At 31.3% G+C, this 22,195-nt stretch overlaps 1 protein-coding gene across 1 annotated transcript; it reads left to right on the top strand.

Annotated features, from left to right (window-relative positions):
* Nucleotides 1-6,846: 6,846 nt before the first annotated feature.
* On the top strand, nucleotides 6,847-9,755 carry LOC122608063 (laccase-4-like). Its single transcript, XM_043781149.1, has 6 exons — nucleotides 6,847-6,984; nucleotides 7,181-7,332; nucleotides 7,430-7,674; nucleotides 7,770-7,898; nucleotides 8,341-9,261; nucleotides 9,359-9,755. The coding sequence occupies exons 1-6, from the start codon at nucleotides 6,883-6,885 to the stop codon at nucleotides 9,487-9,489; spliced, it is 1,680 nt and encodes a 559-aa protein (XP_043637084.1). The 5' UTR covers nucleotides 6,847-6,882; the 3' UTR covers nucleotides 9,490-9,755.
* Nucleotides 9,756-22,195: the final 12,440 nt, after the last annotated feature.

Here is a 22,195-nt window from a genome sequence, read left to right as displayed (position 1 = left end):
CATCGAAAATTCATATGGAGATAAATAATATGTAGAAATATAATCTTATTCATGTGGTGCTTGATCGTTAGATATCTTCCTAGATATTTTAAAGGAAAATGTTAAATCCTCTTAACCAATTAGCTTAATAATTCTCATAACATATTAAAAAGATGACATATGGTATTCACTAATTCTCTTTCTTAATCTTGCCCCCTGATTTTTCCACATGTCCTCATCTCATAGTTAGGAGGATTATTAGACTATTTAATTAGGAGGATTAATCATTTCCCATTTTTTAGCATTGCACTTTTTATTAAAAATATTCTATTTTGTTTGATAATTATTAAACTTTTTTATTTGAATAGAAAAATTGGATTCAACGACATTGTCTATTTATATGTCTAATTTCGATTTTAGATGAAACTTATTTTAGAAAAACCTCTATATGAGCTCCTGTCCACACAAAAATTTCTAACACAAAATTTTTTATGTTTCAGGTTTTCCTAAGTACCATGTTATATATTGATGATCAGTTGTTAACAATTAAATTAGGGTTTAGTACGACGGAATGTAACTAACTATGCCCAAAAAGTTATAGTGTGCACCAACTAACGCTTTTGTTTATTGTATGCATAAACTTAGTAAAAATGTTTATATCATGTAACTTTTTATGACCGACCAATCAAAACCTTACACGTGGCTTGTTCAAAAAAAAAAATTTTACACGTGGCAGCTCATATGGGCTGTCACGTATACACATTGCATGATTTAAACTTTTTTACTAAGTTTATGCATACAATAAACAAAAATATTAGTTCATGCACACTATAACTTTTTAAGCATAGTTTGTTTCATTCATGCACACTAAACCCATTAAATTATGAACCACTTTGCCTACTTCTATAATTTTCATTTTTTTTCAATGACTAACAAATAAAATAGCTCATGTATTTCGTAAGGAGAGAATTGAACTATTGGTGAAAGATCACCGTTTAGCTGGTCAATCCAGCCATACGGAGTTTTTACGCGACCAAGTTACTTTGGATCTTGGAAGGACCAAATAATTTATATGTTGTAAACATGATAACAAATTCTTGGTGAAACCCGCCGCTTGCCCTGATCTTTAAGAGAGAGGGTCTCTACCGTTACAAAAACAAAGATAAAGAAAAAGGAAAGAAAGAGTAGTATATTATCATTAGGTTTGATACCAATCGAGCTAATCGCTTATTTCTATATGAATCTCGATACTTGTTTACTACCAACTAAGAAATAAAATAAACTAGGAGTGAAAACACTACAACAAAAAAGTACTTTAGTGACTATTTTCGTGAAAACTAAAATTTAGTCACTAATAACATAATTAAGTTGCCATCAAGAAAAAGTGATCACTGAATTTGGTAATTAAACAAAATTAGTGGCAAAAATAACATTTTTTGGTCTATAAACAAAATTAGTGACGAATCTTTCTTAAAGGAAAGTGACCTTCAAAATTTGATAACTAACTACAATAGTGGCCAAATTTTGATAATTAGTGGTCAAAATTTAGTCATTATGATAAATTAGTGACCAAATATTTTTCGTCATTATCCGACAATTTTTTATGTAGCGAAAGAAAACAAAGTTAATGTACGAAGTGGTCAAACGTCTATGTGATCATGTCATTTCGAAAGAACTTATTTGTATTCTCGTTTTAAAAATATCATTGTTATTTATTTATTTAATTTGTCATGATATACAAAACTTATCTTTCAACGTACCTTGTGAACTCTTCAACATACTAAACTCCAAGTCTCCAACAAACTCGGATTCAAATGACGTCGGATCAATTATATGGATTGATCGATATAGATTAATATTTAATTAGTAAGTTACGTACATATAATATTTTTAACGTTTAGATATTTTAAAGATACATTTATAGCTTATAATAACATTTTATAAATTAAATAATGCTAGACACAAGTCCGTGGGATGCAGAAGTGTGGCGTCGACGGCGATAGGTGGTTGTGTCAGCGACGATAGCGGTAGTGTTAGCGTTGACGGGTGGAGGTGGTGCCGTCGGTGTTGTTATTAATTAAACGTGATTGACTTAAAGAGTGTTGTGTAGCATCTCAATAATTGAACGACATATATTGTAAATGATCTCAATACATGTATTAAAGTTATATTAGATTGAGATATTTAGATTAGTGAATAAATAAAGAACATGAATAGTTTGAGTTTATCAAGTTTTTTTTTAAAAAATTTATAGGGAATAAATACTTAGATAAGATATTATAAACATTTCAAATTATTTATTATTATGTGTTGAAAATTACAAAAATCAATATATACAAGATAACATTTCTACTCTTAAACCTTAAATATTACCGAATGATTAAGATTTGCTTTATATCTTCACCCCCTTTATAAGACATACCACCATATCACTTTTTAATTTTTTTTTAGTGTTTAAAATACTTATAATGTCCTTACCAATATAAATAGCACTATCAAATTATCAATGAGCTTATTGAATACTTAATATACTCTTAATAGTATTATTTTACAATATTTATCCCTTTATTTTTAAAACAACTACATTAATCTTTTACATCAATAAACTAAATTACTTGCTACCACCACCGATCGTTGTCGCCAATCCCTGTCGCCGCCACCATTACGTTGCCTCATCCATTATTGTCGTCGCATCGTGCCGGTATTCATCTAGTATATATTTAAACAAATTTTCTATTTATAAAATTTACTTTCTTTTAAAAGTGAATTTCACTTGAAACTTTGTGTCGTGATTTGACAATAAGGGTCTAGCATACGTTGTCTTAACAGGGTCCGCGCTAGAGAGTTCTCTCGAATTAGAATTTCTTATTTCAAAATCACATCTTTAACTTTAATTATGAAAATCACATATACGTCCTACACGACATATATTTATATATTTTAACAACGAAGTTAACAACATGTTTTTCTATGACATAAACCTATATATTTTAACAACATGATTAACCAGAAGTTTTTTTGTGTATTCGGGTCGTCGCATTGTGAGGATATCTTTTGGTGGTTTTATAGTAACTCTTTTGAACTTACCTTCTCTATCTATTATTTTTTCCATGTGTGTCCTTGGTCTAACGATTTTTCGCTTGAAGTTATAACATCTCTATCATGCAAACTACCAATATGCATAAGAAATGTACACTCTTAATTTTCCTAACGTTTACATTTCCCAATTATCAAAAACCTTTAATTCCAAGGAACATTATTCTTTTAAGCTAGGATCAACGGATCGGTCCTTAATCATTATCCATGTACTAATTATTCGTTATTCGTATCATTATCGTTGAATAAATGAAATTCTATTTCACCATGATGGAACTATGTGGAGGCGAAAGGGTGGTCAAGGGCTCGTGGCTACTTGGCTACATGCCCACAATGTCTAAAAAACTGTGTATTTCTTAGTATTACCTTTTTTTTCTTTTGATTTGATCAAAAGTTAGTCAACTCCAACAAAAACATACACTTAGATTGTAAAATGTTCATACCAGATTTAAAATGATCATCTTCATTAATGATTATAACGAATACCTTTTAGATATACCCACCTTTATTAATCGTAAATTGGTTATAGGATCATGGACGGGATTGGTATGGGGGTAGTGTGGGCAGGCAGGGAGCCCCCCTCCCCTACAGCTCAATTTTAATACAATGTAATTTTTTTTTCAATTTGAAGGTATATCGGTAACTTTGCTGCTATAAAAAGATAAATAAAAAAAATAAATACAAATCTTAAAACTAATATTTAAATTTTGTTCCTTCAAAATAGTTTTTATCCGAATAGAATTATCTTAAATATTCTCTAACCTAAAGCTTACATGCCCCACAAAGTTGGTCTTAGAAAGAACATAATTATGAAGCAAGGGATAATTAAAGGTTAAGTTGGCTAAAATAAGTAGGTGAACAGTCTCACTTATGAAGATCACTAGCGTAATCTGTTTGACCATAGTGATTGGTGAAGCAGTGACGTTTGTGCAAAAGTTACATTCTTGTTTGGTTAAATGTAGTTTTTGGCTTTGGTTGTAATCCACTATATGTCAACCCAATTAACTTCCCTTCTAGAATTTAAATTATTATAGTTATTAGAAGAAAAAAAACGCATCATCGTCTTCCATTGGTACAAATCAAAAGTAGATAAATTTATTGAAACGTAAATATTAGCTAGAATAAATGTTACAACGTTGAAAGAGGTAATAATAGGTTTAAAGACGAAATTGATGGTTTCACATGATCATAGTTAAACAACATAAGCACAATCATATTTGAATACTGATTTCAAGTGATCGAACAAAAATAACAACATATATATAATCTCATCAAAAACATGATATGAAAGATATAGAAAATAAGATTTTAAATACTCTAACTAATTACCCGATTATAGACAAACGGTCTATAGTTCAAAGAAAAAAAAAATTGATTGTTTGAACTTTGAAGTACCCAATTGTTCTTTTAATCCTTTCTCTTATTGATTGTTTGAACTTTGAACTACCCAATTGATTGTTTGGCTTTCTAATCCTTTCTTTTTCGTTTAGCTTGTTTCTTTTCATGATAATATAGTTCGCTTTGTAATTATATCGTTTGTAATTGTTTCGTTTGTAATTGTTGTGTGACCTTCTAGTATCTTATATAATTTTGATGCCGTTAAAAAAAAATATTGTTCTTTTAAAAGACAAATAAACTTTCATTTGAATTAATTTAATTTTATTCCTAACATACCCCGATCCGTACCAATCAACTACCCAATACACCAAACGTAGGACTACTAGTGTGTCTATAACTCTATATCTACAATTTAAGCAAGTTCAGATTAATAACTTTAATTAGAAATGTACGTTTTAACTTAAATCAATATTTGGAAATTAATTCATCCGTAATATGCATTACAGAAATCATGAGTCTACCTTTTTAGTGTTCTTGTTTAGATAATTAATTATTCGTTTAAACGAATAATTAAGTTATTATCTACGTAATTTTGCTCGCTATCAATCATAACCATTTATTTTGTTTTGGCTTTTTTTTTTTTTGACAATTATTGTTACTAAGGGCACTTTCAAAGGTAATTTATTGGCTAAAAGCTTTTTATTTTGTCAAGTTATTGCTTTAATGGCTAAACTTTTTTTAAAAAATTTTTTAAATACTTTTTAATTAATGAACAAAGAAAGAATTGAAATTTCTCGACCTTATTTATAGTAAAAAAGAAACTTGTCTAAAAGTTTGATAAAATAGTAAAAAATATATAAAAAACTATTTTGTAAAAATCCATTGGAGATGCCCTAATTAACTCACAAATATTTACAATTTATCTTTCGTGAAAATCCCTCTGGTTATTAAATGACAATTAGTTTTTCCAATTGCAAGACGTAACTATACCAACAAACAAACAAAAAAAACTATTTTATATTAATATTAATATTAATTTTGCTACAAAAATTTATATTCATTCTTATATTAATTTGTCATGCATGCATGTTACATTAGCATATCGTTTTTGTTGCTAGGTAATCTGTCTTCAAATTTAACAAACTATACTTTGATATATCATATACACAGAATCCTTTCTTTATACTCTAAGAATACAAAGCATATTATACTACGTAAATACAAGTATTTTGTGTATGAAAAATAAATTTTGCGCACGTATCACTTCATAAGGTTTTGGGGAGATCAACATACATATATACAAAACCACTAGAAAAAGTTCATGTGAGAACCATTATTTGAATTGGAAGAATTATGAGAACCTTTATACTATTATACTCGTAACTTAATGTTAATATGTGAATGCTTTATGTGAACATATTCATGCATATATGAACAGATCAAATTAAATCTAATATTAATTATGTTCATATATGAATATTTTCTCAAATGAACCTTACCCAAAACCACTTACATATTATATTACAGTATATACATGATAGTATCATACTATCATATGTACATGTGCATTAAATATCCATAATACATATAGTCATAAATATCCATATACATATACAATATGAGGAAGGGAATATTAGGATGTTAAACATTTCAGTTAGGTGAAAAACTTCTTACATATCTTTTTTTAAATTATAAAAAATCATGGGAGCAAGTATTTATTCAAAATATTAAAATATTAGTATGTGAGGGATTTTTTTACCCAAATTGGGTGCATAACAGACTCATACTCATTTTTCTCATACAATATATATATATATATGGGAAAAGTGAGTGTGTGGTTGTCATGTACCTAAGTTAGGTATAGAACCACTCACATACTAATTTTTTAATATTTTGAATAAATAATAGGCCACATGTATTTTATGGATTAAAAAAAGAAGATGTGAGAAGTTCTATACCCAAGGATACGCATGTCTCTAGTGTAACATATATACATATATAAGGATATGCATGTCTCTAGTGTAACATATATACATTTCTAAAATACTTAACATGACAAGATATAAAATACTCGTACTAAATTTCATTTCACTAAATTTTCATACATTCTGAGATTCAAACGACCCTAATAGCGGTATATTTATTCCGGTTTTTATAAAGAGGGTCAATACGTAGCTTAGGGTATAGAAGTTGGTTGATATACATATCTACTTTGTGTAGCTGCGAAGTAAAATGTAGTAGATATAACACCAAATCCTATATATCTCATTTTCATTTTATACTTTTTGTGTTATCTTATTATAATTTCTAAAACCAAATATGAATAAAACGTGTGCCTACCCTGTCCACCTAACAGGGTAAAAGGGACATTTGAGCAAATTAGCCAATTCCCTTTATAAGGTTAGTGTTCTATCTGCGACCACAACAAAACAACTCAAACTAATTCAAACGGAAACACAAGTGACAAAGATGGCTGAAATATGGTTCCGGTTAGTGGTCGTAGTGATGGTCATGGTAGCTTGCACATTTCCATCGTTGGTGGAATGCCGAGTCCGCCATTACAAGTTCAATGTTCGTGTTTTGTTTTACTCTTTTTTCCTTGTTTTAGAACATTCAAAATAAAAAAATATCAGTAAGTCACCTAAGAGGAACCGAGGAATAACACAAGTCTTGTTGATTATTTTTATTGTGCTGTGCGCATAATGTGTATAGATATGAATAATGCAAAGTGAAGATCATTTTCTTTTCTTTTTCATATTGTATGCAGGTGGTAATGAAGAATACAACAAAATTGTGTGAAAGCAAGCCTATAGTGACGGTTAATGGTCGTTTCCCTGGTCCCACAATAGTTGCGAGAGAGGACGATACAGTAATGATCAAGGTGGTTAACCATGTCAAATATAACCTCAGTATCCATTGGTGAGTACTAATGTTAGTTGTTAGATATATGGTTGTGCATGAGAATGCTAAAGTTCTAATGATTTTTTTTTTTTTTTTTTGGGCGTGACCACTTTAGGCATGGTGTTAGACAAATAAGGACTGGTTGGGCTGATGGGCCAGCTTATATCACACAATGCCCAATTCAGCCAAAAGGGACTTATGTTTATAAGTTCACACTAACGGGCCAAAGAGGAACCCTTTGGTGGCACGCACACATTTTGTGGCTAAGGGCTACGGTCCATGGTGCAATTGTCATTTTGCCTAAACTTGGGGTCCCTTATCCCTACCCCAAGCCTCATAAGGAAGTTGTAGTGGTATTGGGTAAGGATGATACTTTTTTTCTTTTGCTATTTTTGCTAGTAATTACTTGAAAGCTAGTTGTTTGAGTTATGAAAGTAACTTACTGTGATTTGCAGGGGAATGGTGGAAATCGGATACTGAAGCAGTGATCAACCAAGCACAAAAGTTAGGTCAAGCACCAAATGTCTCAGATGCTCACACCATCAATGGCCATCCTGGACCTATCTCAAATTGTTCGGCAAATGGTATGATTTTAAATATTTTCTATGAGCAAGATGTAACAACTTTGACCCCTTTACTTAAATGGGTCGATTGAGGCTATGATTTATCAGTGGTAACAAGCAAATACGTAATTAAAAGAAAACAGCATAATAAGAAACGAGTAAATTGGGTCAGACTGTTTATATGCTAAAGCTTCTCAATTCTTATGGTCAAAAAGTTGGAATACCGTTGAAACAATATTTCTTTTCTAATCATATATAGCATACTAATTGCTCAAAAGGTGTAGATTGGTGAGTACATCCTGACCCCGGGTGCCTTTGGCAGCCATTATCCACCTTCTTAACCTGAATTCACTATGACAATTCACATACATGCTCATTTTATCACCTATTATATGAACATAATTGATGGATGAATAGTTAAATCAAGAATTGACTCTAGAATCATTTAACTATTTGTAATAAGGTGGGTTCAAAGTACCAGTGGATCAAGGGAAGACATACATGCTAAGAATCATCAATGCTGCACTTAATGAAGAGCTATTTTTCAAGATTGCCGGGCATAACCTCACAGTCGTTGAGGTAGATGCAACTTACGTGAAACCCTTTACAACAGACACCGTTCTAATAGCACCTGGACAAACAACAAATGTACTTGTGACCGCTACTAAAAAGGCGGGCAAGTATCTAGTTGCAGCTTCTCCATTTATGGATGCCCCAATTGCAGTTGATAATGTAACCGCTACTGCCTCGCTACATTACTCTGGCACTCTTTCTTCTGCCGCCACTAACTTGGTGGCTACACCTCCTAAAAATGCAACATCAGTAGCTAACAAATTTATAAACTCGTTGAAAAGCTTGAATTCTGTGAAATACCCTGCCAAAGTCCCATTGACTATTGACCATTCTTTATTTTTCACTATTGGGCTTGGGATCAACCCATGCCCAACTTGTGTGAATGGTAGCAGAGTGGCTGCAAGTATCAATAATGTCACATTTATCATGCCAAAAACCGCGCTTTTACAAGCACATTATTTCAACATTAGTGGTGTTTTTACTGACGACTTCCCTGGCAAGCCGTTGGTGCCATATAATTACACGGATACCCAACCAAAGAATCTTGCAACGACAAGTGGAACAAAGTTATACAGACTTTCTTATAATGACACTGTAGAACTTGTTTTACAAGACACGGGGGCACTCACCCCTGAGAGTCATCCACTTCATTTGCACGGATTTAATTTCTTTGTCGTTGGAAGGGGCATAGGCAACTATAACCCTGTTACCGATCCTAAGAAGTTCAATTTAGTTGACCCTGTTGAAAGAAACACGGTTGGTGTACCCGCTGGTGGTTGGACTGCTATAAGATTCAAAGCTGACAATCCTGGTACACGATAGTTCTTTACATCAATAGTTTTTTTATGATATTATATCGTTTTTTGTACTAACATATACATTTTTTTCGGGTTTTTTTTTTTACTTAGGTGTATGGTTCATGCATTGTCATTTGGAAGTTCATACAACATGGGGACTAAAAATGGCATTTGTTGTGGACAATGGAAAAGGCCCAAAAGAGTCGGTTATTCCACCTCCAAGTGATTTACCAAAATGTTAGAAAGTTTTATGAGAAGTTTTCATATGATATAGTAAAAGAAAGAAGGTGAGTTACTAAAAAGTTCTTTTGGGCAGCCCAATTAAGCTGTTCAAGGTTGAATAAATGAAGCCTAGTTACTATTGGACTAAATATTGTATTAGTGGCCCATCCTTATTTTTGTTTTGCTTTTTTTACTTTATTTTTTTTTTCTATTTTTGTTATATATCATTGAGTGGATGTAATTATTTATGAAAAGTAATATACAATTCAAGAAGCTTTTAAAGTAACTGATCTATGCTTTTAACTTTGAATCATTTGATTGTAAGGTTTCTTAAAGTTTTTACTTTTTGATTCTTGGAACAAATTTGTGTCAATTGCATTAAAAGCTACATATTTTTGTGCTCAACAATACTAAATACAGCATATATTACGAGTACATGATATTTATTCTGTAAAAGACATAGGTTGTGATGTGTAATGTGAAATTGTGAACTGAAAAATTGTAATGGTTTTATCTAGCTGTTTACTATGGACCAAGTGGCCAGAAGTAGGCTCACTTCGATTCTACAGAGTTTGGGACCATTGATAAAGTATTTAAAAATCATTAGCAGATAGGAAGAAAAAGTTTTCTTATAAATAGAGTAATGAAATGTATTTATGATGTTTTGTGAAGATTCGACCCGACTTATTGTCAAACATGAAAACCCTTTTATTTCTTAATTCTTATTCTTATATTGTTGGCGCAACTAAATTGGATACATGTAATTTTTTAATCTTACATCTGATTTTGGTTACGTGTCAATGATAAAACAAATTTACTAACAGGTACTTTTACCATAAAAAAAACTCTTTCTCAATTCTCATAAACCTTATCCGGATCAATCCCTATCATAAATCCTAGAAGTACATCGATATGTATTCACAACCCTTGCATAGTAAGTTAGCAACCATTAAGCCTAAAAATTATTAGAGCACATATAATTAAACACAAAATAGCAATGCATATGTATGTTTTCCATATTTTCATAAGAGGATTTAAGAGAATAAATTAATCCATATTGTCATGACAATAACCTTTAAACCAATACGAAAACTTTTGCCTATTAAACAATGGGAACTATGCCCGTCATTTTGCAAACAAAGAAACTAGGCTCACCAGTCACCACCCACTTCAATTATAGGTCAATCGTCCCCACATCACATTTCTTTTCAATTATATGCATTTTCATGTCACACTTAATTGTTCTTATTCGACCCACTTTTCTTTCCAAGAAGCGTCGACAGGGGAGGCCTTAGAAGGTGCAAATCCGACTCCTGTACTGGATCTATTAATTTAGGGGCACCAAAAAATTATACTATGTTTATAACGCTAATCTATTATTTACATAAACTTTTGTTTTTATATATCGTTAGGGGCCTTAAGTTTTTTTTTTTTTTTCTCGCGTTATTTTGGGCACTTGAATCCTAAGAACCTTTGTTGCTATATGAAATGGTTATTAAACAGCAACTAAACCTCTTACTAAAGTTAGCTCAAGAGAGGAAGGTCTAGTGACAGATCGGCCGTAGGAGTATTTCGTGATATAAATCCAAAATGTCGTCTTTGTTTTTTTGTTTTTTTTTTTCTCATGCTCTTTTGCAGTTGCTTCGATCATATATTACTTTTTAATTGTTGTTAATAGATTTCTATGAAATAAAAATATACTCACGAATGAGACGACCTTTGTAAACAAGCAATTTGCTTCGTCTTCCGAAAATCATAACCTTTTTTAGATGTCTTATATACCAAAACTCCCATACACATACATGAGTATTTTAACAAGAAATGCATCCTTCAATGTGATTTATTTAGCTTTTATATGAAACAAAAAGGGAGACAATACAACTCATAAAACAGTATACTAAAGTAAAATAGCTGATTAAAATAAGCATATGATTTTTTATTAACAGGGAATGGGTGTTTCAACTTTCAACCAATCATGTTTCATGTGTACATGGGCTTAGAGGTTGGTCCACACATGACACAACCTTTCTTTTTTTATTTAAGCCTCTAAGTTGTTGTTTACCTTAATCTTTTTACACATTTAGATAAATCTTCTTTACGGGTTGGATGACTGGATCAGTGGTTGGAACCTTTGACCTCCCCTTGCCTCTGTAGACAGAGGTCAAGGGTTCGATCCTCATGCCCAGCAAGGCTGGAGGGCCTTTTCTACCTATGGTAGAACATGGAAGCAGCCTCTCTACCTTTGGTAGGGGTGAGACTGTCTACATCTCAACCTCCCCCATACACCGTCAAAGGCAGTATTGGGACCCAAAACCCGTGAAAGACGGCATTGGGAGTTACTTACTTACTTTTTTATTTTTTGAGTAATCACAATATACATATTAGATTTAGTCTCGAGTCAAATACATAAGAAAGTAACTATCTTTTTCAAATAAAATAATTTATTAAATAAATGTTAAGGTTCGAATCATTAACATCCGACACACGTCAATTAAAAAAAAATATAAAAAAAATGAACAAGAGGATATAACATATATAAGCTCAAGAATGTATATGGCATAACTTATATGTGAACCCGTATGGTCTCACATATATACATGAATAATTAAAGCATAATCAAATTTGTTAGAATTATAGGTGTCACGCCATTAGTGGTTTACATGTCGTTAACATCAAAGTGTCCATCTCACATGTCTGTGACATGCATATTTTAGGAGTTGTTTTTGTTGTTGGATTTGTACTAAAAGGAACGTGGTACAACTTAATACTGTATTTATTTCAGTCAGTCAATAGTATTATCACATATTGATAGAAAAGATGTATTGGCTTATTAGGGAATTACATCAATTTCTAGATATTTTTAAGCTTATAAATTTAACTATTTTATAAAGTGATGATCTATACATTATTATATTTTAATCGTGCACTATATTTCAATAGTATATGATATTTTAAAACATGTTTATTTAATAATATATGACTAATGTTTAAATATATATATATATATGACTAAAATTTGATAGTATATCAATATATGTATCATCGGTCAATGTAAAATATAGGAGAGTGATGTTTTTACAACAGAATTTTGTCATTTACAATGAATGTATAAATTTTTATACACATAATATAACTGCATGATGCATGTATTTTTGTATATGGTAATACTGTATTGTAGAAATATCATTTCCTTAAAATGTACAATCAATCAATAAGAATATGCAATACATATACAAAGTTTTTAGAGTATTTACATTCACGTTCACAATAATTCTCAATTTTATGATTGTTGGACCACCCATCTTTATTGTTATGGGTGGGTGAAGAAGGTAGAGAAGACCCCATGTTTCGATAATGAAGAAAGTGTAGCAACTCAAGTTGTTGTCAAGTTAGTTGTCCTTCTCTTTTTGTTTTCCATGAAAGGACACCTGCAAAATGCCCTCATGGGAGTAAGGGCCTGAATCAGAGAAGGATAATTTCGTCAATCTAAATATTCTAACGAGTCACATATAGACACGTTATCCTAAATTCAATGTTTCTTGGAAAGTGAGCCCTGCCCCCACTCCAACCTCCATTGACTTCGTGTTTTTAAAACTAGATTGTGTTTGTTCAAGAAAGCATTGGATGAGTTTCAAAAGACTAGCACAAGTTTAACCGAATATATAATCTACCATTCTATCATACAATCTAATCGTAAATGCTAAATAATCACTATGTTTTTACCGGCCAAGGTTTATGGGGTCTCACCGCCAGACAGCGTTGCATGGTCGCTAATTTGCGAGAAAAAATTTCTCTACAGGATTACGGGTTTCTGGGCATTTACCCTTTTTGAGTTCGAATATTGTCAAAGGTAAATTTGTGATAATCAAATAATTATTAAGTGGTTGAGATTCACTTTAACACTAACCTGACTAGAGAATCAGTGGGCACAAAATGATACATGAGATCAATAGGTTCCATAAAATTACCTTTTTTATTGACTTTTTTTAATTTGCAACGGTTAATTTTATTAACATCAAAATTGGCAAGATAGAAACAAATGTACATATTTTTTTAAAATAAAATAAAAGTTTATCTACTCTAAGGGAATAAATTGTTTAGTATTAGTTGATACAATTTAGTAGTGTATAATATTTTAACATTTGAAAACGATAATTAATTTATTTTCCTTTAATTACACGCATATGTGAGATGAAGTTAAAGAATGCTGAAAAATCTCTCAATAATCCACTCTTGTATTAAAAACTCTAATTTAAATAATATATCCTATTACGAGCATGATATCCGCGCGTTACGGCGTTTTATAACCATCTTTTTTAATGAATACATTGGTTACTGCGTGTCAAAAGTATAAATTATAAGATTCTGTCGATTGTTTTAAAATTATATATGTGGTATTTTAGTGTTGTAGTATGTAGAGGGACATTTTGGGAATCATAAATATGTTGAAAGAGTATTTTGGGAAAAAAAAATATATATATGTTGAATTCCCTAATCCAATATGCATTATAAGGGAGTATATAGATGAAAGACAATATTAAACTCAAATCAAAATTCCACTAATTTTATTAAGAAAACTTACTAAACATGGATCTATGTTTAATGTTTTTGTACCCAACTCATAATGACGTTTCTACATAAATACATCCACAATAGCAATACATTGACCATTAAATTTATCGTGATAAGTTTATACGGATATTAATTTTTAATGTTTGTTAGAACAACAAATCAAACATCGATGAACGATTATATTGTGTCAACTCCTAAGTGGTTCTTGAAGAAAGGGAAAATGAAAGTTGATGAGACTCGGAATCTATCGATAGCTAGCTCCTTTCCTTTATGTACAAAACATAAAATTAAGAAAAAAGTGTAGACTGATAGGGACACTACTTTAATGTTGTGTATCATTCTTGTACTCGTTATCCTTATCCTGCAAAGGTATGATGTTTGTGAAATGCCTCCACACGATACCCACAATGGCTCTGAGACTAACTTCGAACCCGCATCCAAATTGGCAAAGGAAGCTAAGGCAGCATGCAGATGGTCACTAGGCTATGATCAAGTGGTTATGAAAAAAAACATAGAATTAACGTTTAAGTTTTATTGAAAAATGACTCTTTTAACCCAAATGAAACTACACATCATGTTTATGTTTCTCTGTCCTGGTGATTGTACTATGTTTATTCAATAGATGTTTAAACGATGGGTACAAAAAAGCTTTTTTATGAATTGATCAATGTTGTGTTTGCTTGCAGTAATGGGTACGTACTTTTGTCTGTCGTCATGTTGTATCTGTCGATGTGTTTGCTTTATATACCTCAAATGTATCTCACCAATCAACACAATACCACCTACATATACAATGTACCAAAAATATTATTAATGAAATATTTTACAACATCAATTTTTCAATTTTTAAAATAACTAAACTACATATTTTTATATCAATAACTTTTATATATTAATTTATATATGTTGAGAAATTGATGTTATAAATTATTTTATCGCCCGTTTCCACTAATAGACGCCCTCACAACTCGTCGTCACTATAATCGTCATTGTTGCATAGCGTTGGCATTAATCTAGTTATGCTCTCATACTACTAGTCCTTTGATACTTCCTGCAACCAAACCCATTTTGGCTTATCAAATGTTTAGGATATTGAATATATTATCAAATATTTAGAATATTGAATATAGAATTTTATAAATATAGGTATTCTTTGCAAAAAAAAAAAAAAAAAGTTTGTAAATAAAAGTAGTGATTATTTTAAGAATCACTTGTAAGAACTTTTTAAATCAAGTTGAATCATTGATTATTGTTTATATAGTGATTCTTTTTTATTCTTTTTGAGTTATTTGGATGCAATTTTGGATTTTACAATTATATAAAGACATGGATTACGATCCGTTAAATAATTATGTAGAGACATAAAATTTATGATCATATGTGCATGAATAGTTCAATGAGCATATGTGTGCAAGTTAATCATATATATGTAAATATTCTATAAATAGATATTTTCATGACATATCTGGTGATCAAATGTATATTATTTATAATCAATTTTATAGTCATATAAATATGTATAAATAATCATATAATAAATAATTTTAATTTAAAAAAGATTTCTAAGAGTTTCTATAATTTTTTATAAGTTTCTAATACAACCCATTGAGTTCCTAATATAACCCTTCCTAATAAAAGTATCTGAAAAAAACAAAAAATATCAACACATCAATACCAAAATATCAACACAACCATACCATTGATAGTGACAAATGGTGAGTTATCAATTGGAGTATTTCTCCTTTAATTTTTATTCCATAATAAAACAAATTATATTTTCTCAATTAAAATTTGAGAAAAACGCGACAATAGCTAAATTTCGTCACGTTTGTACCAAAACAGCCAAGATTTTTCTAATTATCACAAAATAGCCATATAATCGCAATAACTGGACAAAACCGCATAAAGAACCTTAAAATCGCTACGAGATCTTCAAAATCGCTACGAGATGTTGCAAAATTGCTACGAGATCTTCGAAATCGCTACAAGATTCTGAAAATCTTTATGAGATTTTGCAAAATCGCAATATGTTGACTTTGACATTTTTTTTTCAAAATCGCAATGTGTTTTGTTGTAAAACCACAATCGTATACCGTCTATGGGTGAAGAAAGGAAGGTAACAACATGCAGTTGTTGTAAAGAACGTGATTATAAAAGGCAGAATTGAGGTGCACCCATGCCATTATTTTCTTCCATCGAGAGAGTATGGATCTTCATCAAGATCAAAATCAAAAGGGAAATCAAAATCAACTTCACACTCTTCTATTTTCGGTGCGGTTAGCTTAGGGGATTATTAGCATGTCTCCAGTATGTTTCTTATGTATTTGAAGTTTTGTATTCATGGACTCCCTTCATCCCATTTTAGTTGTCATGTTGACTAACTTTGACCGTAAATAACTTTGTTTGTACTATATAGTAGTTGATGAAACTTACATGAACGAAAAGTACATTAAAAACTCAATCCATTCATATATTTTATATCAAGTGTTACATGACACAAACAAAGTTATTTACGGTCAAAGTTAGTCAACATGACAACTAAAATGGGACGGAGGGAGTAATAATTTAGTATGTTTATAAATAAATTAAAATATCAATAATCCCAACAAAACCCATTGCAATTTTGCCAAAAAAAAAAGAGTCAAAGTCAACATATTGCGATTTTGCAAAATCTCGTAGAGATTTTCATAATCTCATAGCGATTTTGCAATATCTCGTAGCGATTTTGAAGATCTCGTAGCGATTTTATGGTTCTTTATGCGATTTTGTCCAGTTATTGCGATTTATATGGCTATTTTGGTACAATCGCAACGAAATTTAGTCTTAAAACTTTTATCTTTAAAACTCATAATACTACTTTCAATTTTTATCACTTTCTCAACTCAGAGAATACATCTACCCAAAATACCTTTGAAATGTTTATAAACCTTTATCTACTCAAACTATCGCTCTACTTTATTTATTAGTTCAAACAATTCTACCTAATATACTTATACTGTCTTTAACGAAATTATTTAAAACATACATCTCTCAGCCCTTGAAATAACAATACTACCTCCTTTTACATCAATTACTTGTACGTTAATAACTATAACGCTATTGCCACCATCACCACCTGCCGTTGACGCCAACGCCGCCACCCGCAACGTCGTCACCGTCACCACCACCACCGGCTTCAGCACCGCCAATATCCACGTCACCATATTGAACGTCTACCCTTTGAGTTATTATTTTTTTAAACATTGAAGGATGAAGTTAAAAAGGAAAAATAACATTTAAGAAAAGTTAGGATTTAATACTTAAAATTTCTATCAAAAATATGAAACATTATTGCAAATGAAGATTGATACAAATACTCGTGCAATGCAACGGACAAATACCTTGTAGTCGTTGGTGAATGGTGGTGGTCGTAAATCGTTTATCTTAATTTCAATTCGTTTTATTTATTAGAGTGAAATCTTTTTATGGTTGTGTGAAATAGATTATTATATTATAAAAGATTAAACTACCATTGGCTTTAAAATACATCTATTATCTACCTAAAACGGTCCTTGAGCTTTAACTCAATGGTTGAAAAACCATCTCCCTTTACATGAGGTTTTCTGTTCAAGCCTTGGAGAGGATACAGGAATTAAATCCCTTATTGAGGGCTTGACTTGGGTATACTCAGGTTCAAGTCTGAGGGGCAGGGTTTAACCTTATTAATCGTCGTGCCTTCGGGCGAATTAGTATGAGGTTTTCTCCCCATCGGGTATTTGAAAAAGACATTTTTACTTTGAGAGAGCTCTCTAGCGCAAACTCGGTTAAGAAAACGTTGCTGGACCTCCCACTGTCGAATCGCGACACGAAGTTTTCAGCGAAATTCACCTTTCAATTTTATTTTATTTTTTACCTTAAACGAGATGTGTGAAATGAATTAGGTGGGTTGGCCAGGGGTATGTTATAAATCCACTATGTGGACCTCAGACAAGGTCTCGGGTTCAAGTCGTGGGTTTCTCAACTCAAAGTATTTTACATGAAAAGAGGGTTAGAGGTCCACCAAATCGCTAGTTAAATTTGTCTCCAGCACGTCTATATCGAAACTAACTTTACAAAAAATATATATATATACCATTGGCTTTAAAATACATTTATTATTTTATCTAAAACCGGATGCCGAACTGATAGGTAGTGGATTATATATTGATAGAAAGGAGTTTGCGTATAAGAAATTAAAGTAATTTAACGACTTTTTAGAAAACTTATATAAGAGAGTATAAATAGAAATGCATGCTATATTTATAGAATTCACATAAATATGATAATGGAATGATTTATTCTTTAGATAGACACTCCCTTAACTCATCTTGATAACTTGTTTGTTTATATACATGAGCCTTGGAGAGTTGGAGTACATAATAGTAAAGACTAGACCTATACCAAAACCATGTGGCGGCTCTAATTTTTTTGCAGTTTGACCCTTTTCATTGTGATGTGAAGAAGATAGACACGTTACATTTCTTTGGTATAAAGTATTCCAATAATACTTATTGTCAGAATGTTTTAAAAATGCTGGCCAACAATTCGATACCATCATGGGAGGTATAGAGGTTGTGCAAACCTGATTCTCAATCGAAACATAAATTTTGAGGGGCATAAATTTTTGAAATATATATATATATATAAGGGATTAATCACGGGAAGACTAACGTACTTTCTCATTTGTACACGGTTGCCCATTATACTTTTTTTATTGATGAGGTTTACCCACATACTTTTTTTTGTACACGGTTGACCAATATTACCAACTATCACAGGTAAACCGGTCAACTTTGGGTCAACTGTGTACAAAAAAAAGTATGTGGGTAAACCTTATCAATAAAAAGGTATAATGGGCAACCGTGTACAAATGGGAAAGTACGTTGGTCTTCTCGTGATTAATCCAATTTTAATCAACGTTCGTAAACATGTACTTTTTAATCAACACAACTATATATTATATTGTAAATTGTTTCCTTACATTCTATCTTCACAATTATGTCCATATTACAACTATACTCTTATACACAACTCAACATCGTTCTAATATAGATCATTTTTAAACCACACGTTAAAAATGAAAATAATATAATTCATCCCGGACGTACAACGCATGGGTCTTAAGACCTCGTTACAAAGAAAAAACATGTTTTGAGGTCTGACACCAACATTCATTATTATTGAGTTGCAATGATATGCAACATCCACAACGTCAAAATGTTCAAAATTTTTGTATTTTGGGTTTCGTATGAAATATTTGGTTGTTAGTCCTTTTTTAGTAAGAAAGATTCGCATGTATTAAGTATGCGAGATCATCCATAAAATATTTTTTTAGCCGTACGTCACTACTTATTTTTTTTATTAATCACGAAAAGACCAACGTACTTTTCCATTTGTGCACGGTTACTCATCATACTTTTTATTGATGAGGTTTACCCACAAACTTTTTTTTTGTACATGATTGACCCAAAGTTGTCCAGTTTACCTGTGATAGTCGGTAATATTGGTCAACCGTGTACAAAAAAAAAGTATGTGGGTAAACCTCATAAATAAAAAAGTATAATGGGCAATCGTGTACAAATAGGAAAGTACGTTGGTCTTCCCGTGATTAATCCCTATATATATAATGTATAATATGCTAAAAGATGTGCTAAAATATAAATATATAATTATTTCTTATACATTGTTGATCAAGCTCGTTCTTTACTTGCGACAAGATTTGAGCAATTCAAATTGTATGAGAAATTGTTTGGTTTTTTGTTTCCACATAACTTGAGGAGAATTGAAGATAAAGAGCTTAAGTTGTCATGCCACATTTTTGAAAATGCACTCAGGTTTGAAGAAAGATCGGATATCGATGCTGATGAACTTTATATAGAGTTGAAGTTAGTTGACACATCACAAATTGATGAACTTCACAACCCTATAGATGTTTTAAAGTGTTTGAAAGAGATTGGTTATTTTCCAAATGCAACCATTGCATTTGACTATTCCAGTCACAGTTGCATCTACAGAAAGGAGTTTTTCTAAGTTGAAGTTATTGAAATCTTATTTACGATCAACAATGTCTCGAGAAAGACTTAGTGGATTGGCCATGATAGCTATCGAGAACGAAACATTAAAGAACATAAATTGTGAAGAGCTAATTAACCAATTTGCTATGAAGAATGCTAAGAGAGCTTCACGGATCATCGGGTAAATAAGTAACTATTATGGTATGTAATTCTAAAATTATGATCTTATTATGTATATATAATTTTTTTTATAATGCTAGTTATCGTTTATAAAAAAAGAGTTATATATATATGTGGTAAAGTTATTTTGAGAACCCTATATATATATACATATATATTTGAATTTGGTTAAAGTTAGGGGCATAATTTTATTTGCTCGGTCGGGGTGTTAAAGTTCTTAGGGCCGTCACTCAATACTTTGAAGCTCAACTCGACTCGACCAAGATAAAATCTGGTAGTATGATCTTGATCTTTTCATGCTCGACTTGATACATATTGATCTTAACTCGACTAGGTATAATTAACAGTAATTGCTAAAGGTATATAATATTTAAGGGTAATATAGTAAGTGACATATTTAGCTTTTTGAGCCGAGCTTATGATGCTCGAAGACAATTGGACAAAGTGCGGGTCAATTTTGAGTATTTACGAGTTGATCTCTGGTAGCTCGCGAGTAGACTCGACTCCATTTCATCCCGGCCTGGCTATAAAACGTAATACCTTTTTATACTAAGAGAATTTTAGGCTATGATACACTTAGATCAATGATTTCCTATTTGTTAAATATACGGGGTATTATTGTGCATTGACGTTGAATGCCAATTAATTTTTAGGTTGACTTAAACAATGATGAGTTTTCAAAATCGTTTTATCAGTCCATATATTTTAATAAGCCTGAAAAGTATTTTGAGTTCAAAATTTCATGATCAAATAACTTGGTCTGACCTTGCCGTGATAATGCCAGGCTACTAAATTTATTAACATATCACTAAGTTTAAGGATCGTAATATTAGATTCAACATGAAGTTTGACCAGCTGAAATCAATATGAAAAAGTTGGATGAGGAACGTGTATCTTGACATGTCAAGCTGCTAACCCACAAACATCTTTTTTTCGAGATCTGTCCAAGTTGAGGTTTTAAGTCGATCAGTCGACTCGTCAACATAATATCTTTTTCAATTTTATAAAAGAGTTGTATACATACATTTCACCTCATCAAGTATATATTTACACACCAATATATAAAATCCATAATAATTCGTCTAAATTCAAACCTCTTTCTTTCTAGATCTGTTACAGTTGAGGTTTTAGGTCATCGGTTAACACATCATTGCTTTTAAGATTTAGAAAAAACTTATATATTCATACATTCCACCTCATCAAATATATATTTATAATCATACACCAATATATAAAATACATAATAACTCTTCTAAATTATTTCTTTTCTAATGTTTTATTAAAAACATTTTATTTATAAATATCTTTTGATTACTTTCACTTCATATTTTGAAATATTTTTGACCTAAAGTCAACCCATTTGACCTGAACTAACCCATCAACCTGTTTGATGCATGTATCAACCAAGGCACGTGAGTCAAGTTCAGGTTAGTAGGTCATGGATTGGGTTTAAGTTCCCGATTCGACGAGTCAGGTTAGCAGTAGCCTTTTAACCCGAACCCGACCTAATGGACAACCTAAGTTATCCCTTTGCTTGAGATATATACTATCAAAGTATCAATGATGACTACTTCAGCCCTAATCGGTAACGACTAACAATTCTCTCCTATATCTTAAAGTTCTCTCCTAAATCTTGAAATTATTCATTGGATTCTCTTGAAGGCTAAGTAGTTATAATAGTAGTTCGGATCCGGCCACTACAATCATATAATATTATATTTATCCTTTTCTATGCTAGCTAAAGAGAAGAAACTATGACAAGTAAAGGTTTATAACCAGATGAAACCATAACTGGTTAACTATTGCTTAGTTTTATAAATATTAAGCATATTTAAGCACATTATAAAATAAATAATATAACACCAATTTCCAACAACATAATGTAACATGGGAAAGAGAGTGCTTATTAAAATAGTAAGTAAGCATGTCTAATAGTCTGCAA

This window comes from Erigeron canadensis, chromosome 7 (assembly GCF_010389155.1).
Source record: "Erigeron canadensis isolate Cc75 chromosome 7, C_canadensis_v1, whole genome shotgun sequence".
Taxonomy (NCBI): domain Eukaryota; kingdom Viridiplantae; phylum Streptophyta; class Magnoliopsida; order Asterales; family Asteraceae; genus Erigeron; species Erigeron canadensis.
The sequence above is the reverse complement of the archived record's forward strand: the minus strand, read 5'-3'. Positions and strand labels throughout refer to the sequence as shown.